This window comes from Mustela lutreola, chromosome 5 (assembly GCF_030435805.1).
Source record: "Mustela lutreola isolate mMusLut2 chromosome 5, mMusLut2.pri, whole genome shotgun sequence".
Lineage (NCBI taxonomy): Eukaryota > Metazoa > Chordata > Mammalia > Carnivora > Mustelidae > Mustela > Mustela lutreola.
Window position 1 is genome coordinate 160,744,773 of NC_081294.1, and position 12,146 is coordinate 160,756,918.

Consider the following 12,146-nt stretch of genomic DNA (forward strand, 5'->3'; position numbering starts at 1 on the left):
TATTTTTTGGTAGTTTTTTGATTAACAATTCAATTTTGTTAACAGTCATTGGTCTGTTCAGATTTTCTATTTCTTCCTGATCTGGAAGATTGCATGTTTCTAGGATTTATTCTTTTTTTTTTTTTTTTTTTTTTAGGTTGTCCAATTTGTTGGCATATCATTTTTCATGGTATTCTTTTATAATTCTTTGTATTTCTCTGTTCTCAGTCGTTATTTCTCCTCCTTCATTTCTGCTTTTATTTATTTGAGTCCTTTCTCACTTCTTTCTTTCTCTTTCTTTCCTTCTTCCTTTCTTCATTAATGAGTCTGGCTAAAGGTTTATCAGTTTTGCTGATCTTTTCAAAGAACCAGCTTTTGGTTTCATTTATTTTTTTCTATTGTTTTTAGTCTCTGTGTCACTTATTTCTAGTCTAATCTTTATTTCCTTTCTTCTACTTACCTTGGGCTTTACTTGTTCTTTTTTCAGTTTCTTTAGCTATAAGGTCTGAAATTGTTTATTTGAACTTTTTTCTTGTTTCTTGAGGTACGCCAATACCACTATGTTTTTTTCTTAGAACTGCTTTTCTGTGTTCTGAAGAGTTTGGATCATTGTCTTTTTACTTCATTTGTCTCTATGTATTTTTTAAATTTTTTCTTTGATTGCTGTGTTGACAAACTGGTTGTTTAGTATCTTTTTATTTAGACTCCACATGTTTTTGCTTTTTTCCAGTTTTGTTTTCATTATGATTTATTTCTAGTTTTTTACTATTGTAGTCAGAAAAGATGCATGGTATGATTTCAATATTCTTTAATTTATTGAGACTTGTTTTGTGGCCTAATATATGATCTATTCTGGAGCATGTTCTAGATGTACTTGAAAAGGATGTGTTTTTTATTTTGTTTGATAGAATGTTCTCTATGCATGTGTTATGCCCATCTAGCCTAATACATTATTCAAATTTATACTATATCCTTACTGATTTTCTGCATTGATAATCTATCTATTGATGAAAGGGCTGTGTGAAAGTCTTTACTATTATTGTATTGCTATCCATTTCTCTATTTCCATTAATATTTGCTTTATAAATTTAGGTGCTCCTTTTTGGGGTGCATAGATATTTATAATTGTTATACCCTTTTGTTTGATCCCTTTATCATTATGTAATGACTTTCTTTGTCTCTTGTCACAGTCTTTTATTCAAAGTCTATTTTGCCTAATATGAGCATTACTATCCCATTTGTTGTTGCTGCTGTTGTCTTGCTTCCATTAGCATACTAAATATCTTTCTTTCTCTTGCCTTTTAGTCTATATGTGTCTTTAGGTCTAAGATGAGACTCTTGCAGGCAGCATACTTTTTTTTTTTTTAAGATTTTATTTATTTATTCATTTATTTATTCATTTTTGTTGTTGTTTTTTATTTTTTCAATTTATTTATTTTCAGAAAAACAGTATTCATTATTTTTTCACCACCCCCAGTGCTCTATGCAATCTGAGCCCTCTATAATACCCACCACCTTGTACCCCAAACTCCCACCCCCCCGCCACTTCAAACACCTCAGATTGTTTTTCAGAGTCCATAGTCTCTCATGATTCACCTCCCCTTCCAATTTACCACAACCCCTTTCTTCTCTCTAACACCCCTTGTCCTCCATGATATTTGTTATGCTCCACAAATAAGTGAAACCATATGATAATTGACTCTCTCTGCTTGACTTATTTTACTCAGCATAATCTCTTCCAGAGCCATACATGTTGCTACAAAAGTTGGATATTCATCCTTTCTGATGGAGGCATAATACTCCATAGTGTATATGGACCACATCTCCCTTATCCATTCATCCGTTGAAGGACATCTTGGTTCTTTCCATAGTTTGGCGACCGTGGCCATTGCTGCTATAAACATTGGGGTACAGATGGCCCTTCTTTTCACGACATCTGTATCCCTGGGGTAAATACCCAGGAGAGCAATTGCAGGGTCATAGGGAAGCTCTATTTTTAATTTCTTGAGGAATCTCCACACTGTTCTCCAAAGAGACTGCACCAACTTGCATTCCCACGAACAGTGGAAGAGGGTTCCCTTTTCTCCATATCCTCTCCAACACATGTTGTTTTCTGTTTTGTTAATTTTGGCCATTCTAACTGGTGCAAGGTGATATCTCAATGTGGTTTTAATTGAGTCTCCCTGAGGGCTAGTGATGATGAACATTTTTTTCATGTGTCTGATAGCCATTTGTATGTCTTGATTGGAGAAGTGTCTGTTCATATCTTCTGCCCATTTTTTGATATGTTTGCCTGTTTCGTGTGTGTTGAGTCTGAGGTGTTCATTATAGATCCTGGATATCAGGATCTATACTTTTGTCTGTACTCTCATTTGCAAATATCTTCTCCCATTCCATGGGTTGCCTCTTTGTTTTGTTGACTGTTTCCTTTGCTGTTCAGAAGCTTTTGATTTTGATGAAGTCCCGAAAGTTTAATTTCGCTTTTGTTTCCTTTGCCTTTGGAGACATATATTGAAAGAAGTTGCTGTGGCTGATATTGAAGAGATTACTGCCTATGTTCTCCTCTAGGATTCTGATGGATTCCTGTCTCGGTCTTTCATCCATTTTGAGTTTATCTTTGTGTACGGTATAAGAGAATGGTCGAGTTTCAATCTTCTACATATAGCTGTCCAGTTTTCCCAGCACCATTTATTAAAGAGACTGTCTTTTTTCCACTGTATATTTTTTCCTGTTTCATCGAAGATTAATTGACCATAGAGTTGAGGGTCCATATCTGGGCTCTCTACTCTGTTCCACTGGTCTATGTGTCTGTTTTTATGCCACTACCATGCTGTCTTGGTGATCACAGCTTTGTTAAAGCTTGAAATCGGGTAAAGTGATGCCCCCAGCTTTATTTTTGTTTTTCAACATTTCCTTAGTGATTCAGGGTCTCTTCTGATTCCATACAAATTTTTGGATTATTTGCTCCAGCTCTTTGAAGAATAGTGGTGGAATTTTTATCGGAATGGCATTAAAAGTATATATTGCTCTAGGCAGTGTAGACATTTTAACAATGTTTATTCTTCCCATCCAGGAGCATGGAATGGTCTTCCATTTATTTGTGTCTTCTTCAATTTCTTTCATGAGTGTTGTGTAGTTCCTCGAGTACAGATCCTTTACCTCTTTGGTTAGGTATATTCCCAGGTATCTTATGGTTCTTGGTGCTATAGTAAATGGAATTAATTCTCTAATTTCCCTTTCGGTATTTTCATTGTTAGTGTATAAGAAAGCCACTGATTTCTGCACATTGACTTTGTATCCTGCCACGTTGCTGAATTGCTGTATGTGAGTTCTAGTAGTTTGGGGGTGGAGTCTCTTGGGTTTTACATATAAAGAATCATGTCATTTGTGAAGAGAGAGAGTTTGACTTCTTCATTACCAATTTGGATACCTTTTATTTCCCTTTGTTCTCTGATTGCTGTTGCTAGGACTTCTAATACTATGTTGAACAAGAGTCGTGAAAATGGGCATCCTTGTCCTGTTCCTGATCTCAATGGGAAGGCTGCAAGCTTTTTCCCATTGAGGATGATATTTGCTGTGGGTCTTTCATAGATAGTCTTGATGAGGTTCTGAAATGTTCCCTCTATCCCTGTACTTTGAAGTGTTTTAATCATGAACGGATGCTGGATTTTGTCAAATGCTTTTTCTGCATCAATTGAGAGGACCATGTGGTTCTTCTCTCATCTCCTATTAATTTGTTGTATCACATTAATTGATTTGCAAATGTTGAACCATCCTTGTAGCCCAGGGATGAATCCCACCTGATCATGGTGGATAATCTTTTTAATGTGCTATTGGATCCTGTTTGCTAGGATCTTGTTGAGAATCGTAGCATCCATATTCATCAGTGATATTGGTCTAAAATTCTCCTTTTTGGTAGGGTCTTTGCCTAGTTTGGGGATCAGGGTAATTCTGGCTTCATAGAAAGAGTCTGGAAGTTTTCCTTCTGCTTCAATTTTTTGAAACAGCTTCAGGAGAATGGGTGTTATTTCTTCTTTGAAGATTTGGTAGAATTCCCCCAGGGAATCCGTCAGGTCCTGGGCTCTTATTTTGGGGAGGTTTTTGATCACTGCTTCAATCTCGTTATTAGATATCAGTCTATTCAGGTTGTCGATTTCTTCCTGGTTCAATTTTGGTAGTTTATATTTTTCCAGGAATGCATCCATTTCATCTAGGTTGCTAAGCTTATTGGCATATAACTGTTGATAATAACTTCTGATGATTATTTCTACTTCCTTGGTTTTAGTTGTGATCTCTCCCTTTTCATTCATAATTTTATGAATTTGGGCTTTCTCTCTTTTTGGGGGGATTAGTGTGGCCAATGTTTTATCGATCTTATTGATTCTTTCAAAAAAACAGCTTCTAGTTTCATTGATACGTTCTACTGTATCTCTGGTTTCTACCTCATTGATCTCAGCTCTAATCTTGATGAGTTCCTTTTTTATGTGTGGAGTTGGTTTGATTTGTTGTTGATTCTCCAGTTCTTTAAGGTATAGAGACAGCTGGTGTGTTCTGGATTTTTCCAATTTTTTTGAGGGAGGCTTGGATGGCTATGTGTTTCCCCCTTAGGACTGCCTTTGCTGTATCCCATAGGTTTTGGACCAACGTATCTTCATTCTCATTGGTTTCCATGAATTGTTTCAGTTCTTCTTTGATCTACTGGTTAATCCAAGCATTCTTAAGCAAGGTGGTTTTTAGCTTCCAGGTGTTTGAGTTCCTTCTGAAATTTTCCTTGTGATCGAGATCCAGTTTCAAAGCATTGTGATCTGAGAATATGCAGGGAATAATCTTAGTCTTTTGGTCAGTTGTGTCCTGATTTGGGACCCAGTATGTGGTCTATTCTGGAGAAGGTTCCATGTGCACTTGAGAAGAACGAGTATTCTATTGTTTTAGCGTGGAATGTTCTGTATATATCTATGAGGTCCATCTGGTCCAATGTGTCATTCAATGCTCTTGTTTCTTTATTGATTTTCTGCTTCGATGATCTGTCTAATTCTGAGAGAGGCATGTTAAGATCTCCTATGATTAGTGTATTCATACCAAAATGACTCTTTATCTTGATTAACAGTTTTCTTAAGTAACTGGCTGCTCCCATATAGGGAGCATAGATATTTACAATTGTTAGATCATCTTGGTGGATAGTCCCTTTAAGGATTATGTAGTGTCCTTCTGTATCTCTGACTACAGTCTTTAGTTTGAAGTCTAATTTATCTGATATGAGAATCGCTACCCCAACCTTCTTTAAGGCCCATTGGCATGAAAGATGCTTCTCCATCCCTTCTCTTTCAGTCTGCGTGTATCTTTAGGTTCAAAATGGGTCTCTTGTAGACAACATATCTATGGGTCCTGTCATTTTATGCAATCTGCTACCCTGTGCCATTTTATAGGTGCATTTAGGCCATTCACATTGAGAGTGATTATTGATAGATACGTTTTTATTGACATTGAGTTACCTTTGAAGTCTTTCTTTCTGTAGAATGTGTCTATATTTCTGTTCAGTGCTATTCTTGGGATTTTTCTCTTTTATAGAACCCCCCTTAATATTTCCTGCAGTGTCAGCTTGGTGGTTGCATAGTCTTTTAAGCCTTGCTGGTCTTGGAAACTCTTTATCTCTCCATCCATTTTGAATGTCAGTCTTGCTGGATAAAATATTCTTGGCTGCATGTTCTTCTCATTTAGTGCCCTGAATATATCTTCCCAGCCTCTTCTGGCTTGCCAGGTTTCTGTGGACAGGTCTGATGTTGTTCTGATGGGCTTCCCTCTGTAAGTAAGGAGCCTCTTTGCCCTGGAGGCTTTCACGAGATTATACTTACAATTATAATTCCTCAATTTGACTATCAGGTGTCGTGATGTTATTTGGGAATGTATAATCTTGGGTGGAGACCGTTCAGCCTCTAGTACATGAACGCTGGTTCCATTCCCGAGATTGGGAAAATTTTCTTGAAAGACTTGTTCCACTATATCTTCTAGACTTCTTTCTTTCTACTCCCCTTCAGGGATTCCAATAATTCTGATGTTGGAACGCTTCGTGGAATCATTTATTTCCCTGATTCTGTTTTCGTGGTTTCTAAGCTGTTTGTTCCAGGCTTCCTCCTGATCCTTTCTCTCTATCTGTTTGTCCTCCAGATCACTAATTCTATCTTCTGTCTCAGTTACCCTAGCTTTGAGAGAGTTTAGATTAGATTGGAACTCATTGAGAGCATTGTGAGCCTCCTCCCTGGTAGCTTTAAGCTCCGCCCTAACATTGTGAACACCTGTCTGGTCTCTTTCAGTTCGGCCCTAATCAATTCTGTTTGGTCATCCATGGCTTTCTCCAACTTAGCTATTGCCTGGATAATTGTTAGCCTGAATTCTCTTTCCAACATATTGTCTATGTTTATAGCCATTAGCTCTGTTGCAGAAGGTCCATCCTCTGTATTTTTCTTCTGTTGGGCATTCTTCCTCCTAGTCATTTTGGTGGGAGATGACTGAACAGATGTAGCTGGAAGTATCAACTGTGGTGCAGTCAAGGTGCACCCTGGAACACTTCTGAGCAATCAGGATTCCCCACCTAACGAGAGACAAGAGAAAAGGAAAAAAAAAAAGAAAAGAAAAGAAGAAAAAAAAGAGAGAAAGAGAGAGAGAGACAGGAAAGAAAGGGAAGATGAAAAAGAATGTTCAGCCCAGATGAGCCCCAAGGTAAGATTTATGAAGTAGACAAACAAAAAGAGATAAAAAGATACAATAGAAAAAATATATATATATGCAAATAAAGAAAGAACCTCGTCAAAAATAACCCCAAGTGTAAAATTTATATGCTATCAGGACAAACACAAAAAAACACAGAAACACTGGTGGAAGAACATGGGAGAGTTCTTATAAATTCTCAGTGTGTACGAGTAAGGTTGTTTTGATTCTTCCTGGATGTATCTTGATATCTTTGTTAAAGGACTCAACTTTCCTAAGATAAAGGGGATTAAAAATTGGTTTACCTATAGGGGTAGTATTGATTGGGGAAAGGGGATTACTTTGAAGTTTAACTCTATATGAATATTATAGGATAAAAATAAAAAGGAATAAACTAGACTAAACTAAAATTTAAAAAAAGAAATTCAAAAAATAAAAATGCAAAAGAAAAACATAGGTGTATGTATCAAAAAGTTCAGGTTAGAAAGGTATTATGGAATTTGATGTACTGTACAACTCGCTGTGATGGTAAATAGGTTAAAAAAAAATTATCTATGTGTTAAAAAAAAAAAAATGAACCGGAATAGTGGGAACGAGTGAAGAATACAAGTTTTCCTATGAAGTAGTGGTTGTTCTCTGTAGTCCTTTTTTTTTTTTTTTCTCTCTCTCTCTTTTTTTTTTTTTTCTTTCTTGGTTTGTTTTCTGGGGAAGGGGCCTGCCACGTGGATTGTCAGTCAATGATGTTTCCTGAGTTAAGTCCTCCGCCCCCCTCAAGGAAGTGGGCTCTGAGAAAACTCGTTTTTTACAGGCTTTTGTTCTCTGGTGGTTTTTATGCTTGTTCAATTTTTTTTTTTCTCTCACCTTGACCGCCTTTGATGGTTTTTGTAGTTTTAGAGGAAAACAAACCGCACCCTGTTCTCCCTCTCAGATAGAAGCCTCAGTCTGGGTGCAGAGCCTAAATAAATTCCCCCTTGGCCGCTGGCAGAGCAGGTTCCAAGTTGCAGACCCTGGGGGTGCAGGATCTTTTGCTTGTACCCAAAGCCAAGGCCGTGGCGGCTGTCTGCGAGCCCCAGACCGCCAGAGAGATTCCAAGCAGCAATCGCACACTGAGACTTTGCCGCTGGCCTGGGCTGGGAGTGCCTAGCTTGTGCGCACCTCTTTCAGAGGCAGCGCGTCTTGGGCACTGAGAATGGGGCGCTGGTCCGCAAGCACTAGGCTGGGCTTTTGCGCACCTCTGTCAGGGGAGAGTTTGGGGCGCATGGCTTACACTTTGAAACAATGGCGTGGGTCAAAGAGCGCCAGCTGGGCCTTTGTAACTCAGGGGAGCATGAGGGACGTGTTCACGTATCTCAAGCTTTGTGGTAGAGCTCCTGCACTCTGCCAACCAGCGTGGCTCCCATCCCCTCACAGGAACTAGAACCCATGCATTCTCGGGCATGCTGGCGGCTTAGGGACCAAGAGCTGGTTTCTCTGCCGCATTCTCTCTGCCTCAGCGCCGGGGGAGGTTGTCCTGGGACCGGGGACTTAAGCCCCTGTCCCTAGTCGCCCCTATTCCCACAATCCCCCCCCCCCCCCCCGTGATCCTTTGCTCTTTTGGAGTGCTTTCAACCAGTCTCGGAGTTAATGCTGGTCCCCAGACGCCGGGCACTCTCGCTCCTATTGGGGTATTACTTTCCAACAGGTCGCCTCTGTTGGGTCCCTCCCCCTTTTGTTTATCTTCCAATATCAGTCTGCCATTCCCATTCCACTTTACCTGCCCCCTGGCGTCTTCTGCCCCTGTAGAGATCCAGATGTGTATAATTCTGATCTCAGGCTGATTTCATGGGTGATTGGAGTTCTTTGGTAGGTAATCAGCTCACTTTGGGGTACCCCCCCCCTTTTTTTTAACTCATTCTACCACCCTGTGTCTTTTGATTGATACATTTAGGTCATTTGCTTCTAAAGTAAGTATTGATAGGTATGTATGTATTGCCATTTGTTCATTGCTTTCTCATTGTTTTGTAGTTTTTCTCTGTTCTTTTCTTCTGCTGCTGCTCTTTTTCACTATAACTGATGAGTTTCTGAAGTGTTATATTTGGATCTTTCCTTTTATTTGTTTGTCTATTTAGGATGACTTTGAGGTTTGTGACTACCATCATGTTCATATATATCATCTTAAGAATATAACATTCTATATTAAGTTGATGGTCATTCAAGTTCAAACATACCTTCTTAATTCTTTCTTTTTTACTTCCTCCATATTTTATGTATATGTGCCATATTTCATATCTTTTTACTTATAATTTTCATGTATCTAATTATGGCTTATATAACAAATTTGTTATCCAGTCATCTGCCAATGTACCCTTAGGTTGTTTCCATGTCTTGGCTATTGTATGCAGTGCTAGTATGCAAATGGAGGAGCAAATATCTTCTAGAGTTATTGTTCCATTTTCTTTGGACAAATTCCCAGAAGTGAAATTACTACATCATATAGTAGGAATATTTTTTATTTTTTCAAGATCCTATATAGTTTTCCACAGTGGCTATACCAGTTTACAAGCTCACCAACAATAAACAAAGGTCACTTTTCTTCACACCCATACTAATATATTTTATCCTTTGTCTTTTTTGTAATGATTATTTCAACAATAATGAGATCTCTTATTGGGGTTTTGATTTGTGTGTCTCTATACTGAGGTTGAGCTTCTTTTCTTGTACCTGTTGGCCTTTTGTATATCTTTGTTGGAAAAAAAAAATCTATTCCGGTCCTTTTATCACCTTTTAGTTAAGTGCATGTGCATGTGTGTGTGTGTGTGTGTGTGTGTGTGTTGGGTTGTATGAGTTCTTTATATATTCTGGATATTTACCCCTTATCAGATATAGGATTTGCAAATATTTTCTCCCATTCCATAGGTTGCCTTTTCCTTTTGTGATTTATTTTACTGTGCAAAAGCATTTTGGTTTGGTGTGTGCTCACTTATTTATTTTTTATGTCTCTTGTGCTTTATGTGTTATATTTAAAAAACAAAAACTAGGGGGAGGAGTCAAGATGGCGGAGAAGTAGCAAGCTGAGACTGCTTCAGCTAGCCGGAGATCAGCTAGATAGCTTGTCTAAAGATTGTAAACACCTGAAAATCCATCGGCAGATCGAAGAGAAGAAGAACAGCAATTCTGGAAACAGAAAAACAACCACTTTCTGAAAGGTAGGACCGGCGGAGAAGTGAATCCAAAGCGACGGGAAGATAGACCCCGGGGGGAGGGGCCGGCTCCCGGCAAGCGGCGGAGCAACCGCGCACAAAATCAGGACTTTTAAAAGTCTGTTCCGCTGAGGGACATCGCTCCAGAGGCTAAACCGGGGCGAAGCCCACGCGGGGTCAGCGTGGCCTCAGGTCCCGCAGGGTCACAGAAGGATCGGGGGTGTCTGAGTGTCGCAGAGCTTGCGGGTATTGGAACGGGAAAGCCGGCTACAGAGACAGAGCCGACAGTAAGCTCGCAGCTCCGTGTTACCTTGAAACGGTCGCAGGCTCGGTGAGCTCGGAGCGCGGCCGGAGGTCAGGCAGACGGGAGTAACTGGGCGCTGTTCTCTGAGGGCGCACTGAGGAGTGGGGCCCTGGGCTCTCGGCTCCTCCGGGCCGGAGACCAGGAGGCCGCCATTTGTATTCCCGTCCTCTGGAACTCTACGGAAAGCGCTCAGGGAACAAAAGCTCCTGAAAGCAAACCCGAGCGGATTGCTCACCCCGGCCCCGGGTAAGGGCGGTGTAATTCCGCCTGGGGCAAAGACACTTGAGAATCACTACAACAGGCCCCTCCCCCAGAAGATCAACAAGAAATCCAGCCGAGACCAAGTTCACCTACCAAGGAGTGCGGTTTCAATACCAAGGAGAGCAGCAGAATTCCAGAGGAGGAGAAAGCCAAGCACGGAACTCATGGCTTTTTTCCTGTGATTTTTTTTAGTCTTGCAGTTAATTTAATTTTTTCTTTTTCATTTTTTTTTTTTCTCGCCTTCGGGTAAAATTTTTTTTTTTTTTAACTGTTACCTTTTTCTTTTTTAACGATTTTTTACTAGTTTATCTAATATATATATATTTTTTTTTACATTTTTCTTAGGTGTTTTCTTTTTTAAAAAAAATTCTTTTCTTTTTTTTTTTTTTTTTCTTTTTTCTTTCTTCCTTTTTGAACCTCTTTTTATCCCCTTTCTCCCCACTCACGATTTTGGATCTCTTCTAATTTGGCTAAAGCATATTTTCCTGGGGTTGTTGCCACCCTTTTAGTATTTTACTTGCCCCTTCATTTACTCTTATCTGGACAAAATGACAAGACGTAAAAATTCACCACAAAAAAAAGAACAAGAGGCAGTACCGAAGGCTAGGGACCTAATCAATACAGACATCGGTAATATGTCAGATCTAGAGTTCAGAATGACAATTCTCAAGGTTCTAGCCGGGCTCGAAAAAGGCATGGAAGATATTAGAGAAACCCTCTCGAGAGATATAAAAGCCCTTTCTGGAGAAATAAAAGAACTAAAATCTAACCAAGTTGAAATCAAAAAAGCTATTAATGAGGTGCAATCAAAAATGGAGGCTCTCACTGCTAGGATAAATGAGGCAGAAGAAAGAATTAGTGATATAGAAGACCAAATGACAGAGAATAAAGAAGCTGATCAAAAGAGGGACAAACAGCTACTGGACCACGAGGGGAGAATTCGAGAAATAAGTGACACCATAAGACAAAACAACATTAGAATAATTGGGATTCCAGAAGAAGAAGAAAGTGAGAGGGGAACAGAAGGTATACTGGAGAGAATTATTGGGGAGAATTTCCCCAATATGGCAAAGGGAACAAGCATCAAAATTCAGGAGGTTCAGAGAATGCCCCTCAAAATAAATAAGAATAGGCCCACACCCCGTCACATAATAGTAAAATTTACAAGTCTCAATGACAAAGAGAAAATCCTGAAAGCAGCCCGGGAAAAGAAGTCTGTAACATACAATGGTAAAAATATTAGATTGGCAGCTGACTTATCCACAGAGACCTGGCAGGCCAGAAAGAGCTGGCATGATATTTTCAGAGCACTAAACGAGAAAAACATGCAGCCAAGAATACTATATCCAGCTAGGCTATCATTGAAAATAGAAGGAGAGATTAAAAGCTTCCAGGACAAACAACAACTGAAAGAATTTGCAAATACCAAACCAGCTCTACAGGAAATATTGAAAGGGGTCCTCTAAGCAAAGAGAGAGCCTACAAGTGGTAGATCAGAAAGGAACAGAGACCATATACAGTAACAGTCACCTTACAGGCAATACAATGGCACTAAATTCATATCTCTCAATAGTTACCCTGAATGTGAATGGGCTAAATGCCCCTGTCAAAAGACACAGGGTATCAGAATGGATAAAAAAACAAAACCCATCTATATGTTGCCTCCAAGAAACACATTTTAAGCCCGAAGACACCTCCAGATTTAAAGTGAGGGGGTG

General features: G+C 39.3%; 1 protein-coding gene across 1 annotated transcript in view; it reads right to left on the reverse strand.

Annotated features, from left to right (window-relative positions):
* Window positions 1–9,820: 9,820 nt before the first annotated feature.
* Window positions 9,821–12,146, reverse strand: part of NLRP3 (NLR family pyrin domain containing 3) — a 78,626-nt gene continuing 76,300 nt past the window's right edge. Inside the window, exon 7 of the mRNA XM_059176040.1 lies at window positions 9,821–10,373. Coding sequence (XP_059032023.1) covers window positions 10,067–10,373 — 307 coding nt within the window. The 3' untranslated portion in view covers window positions 9,821–10,066. The remainder of the gene's footprint in view (window positions 10,374–12,146) is intronic.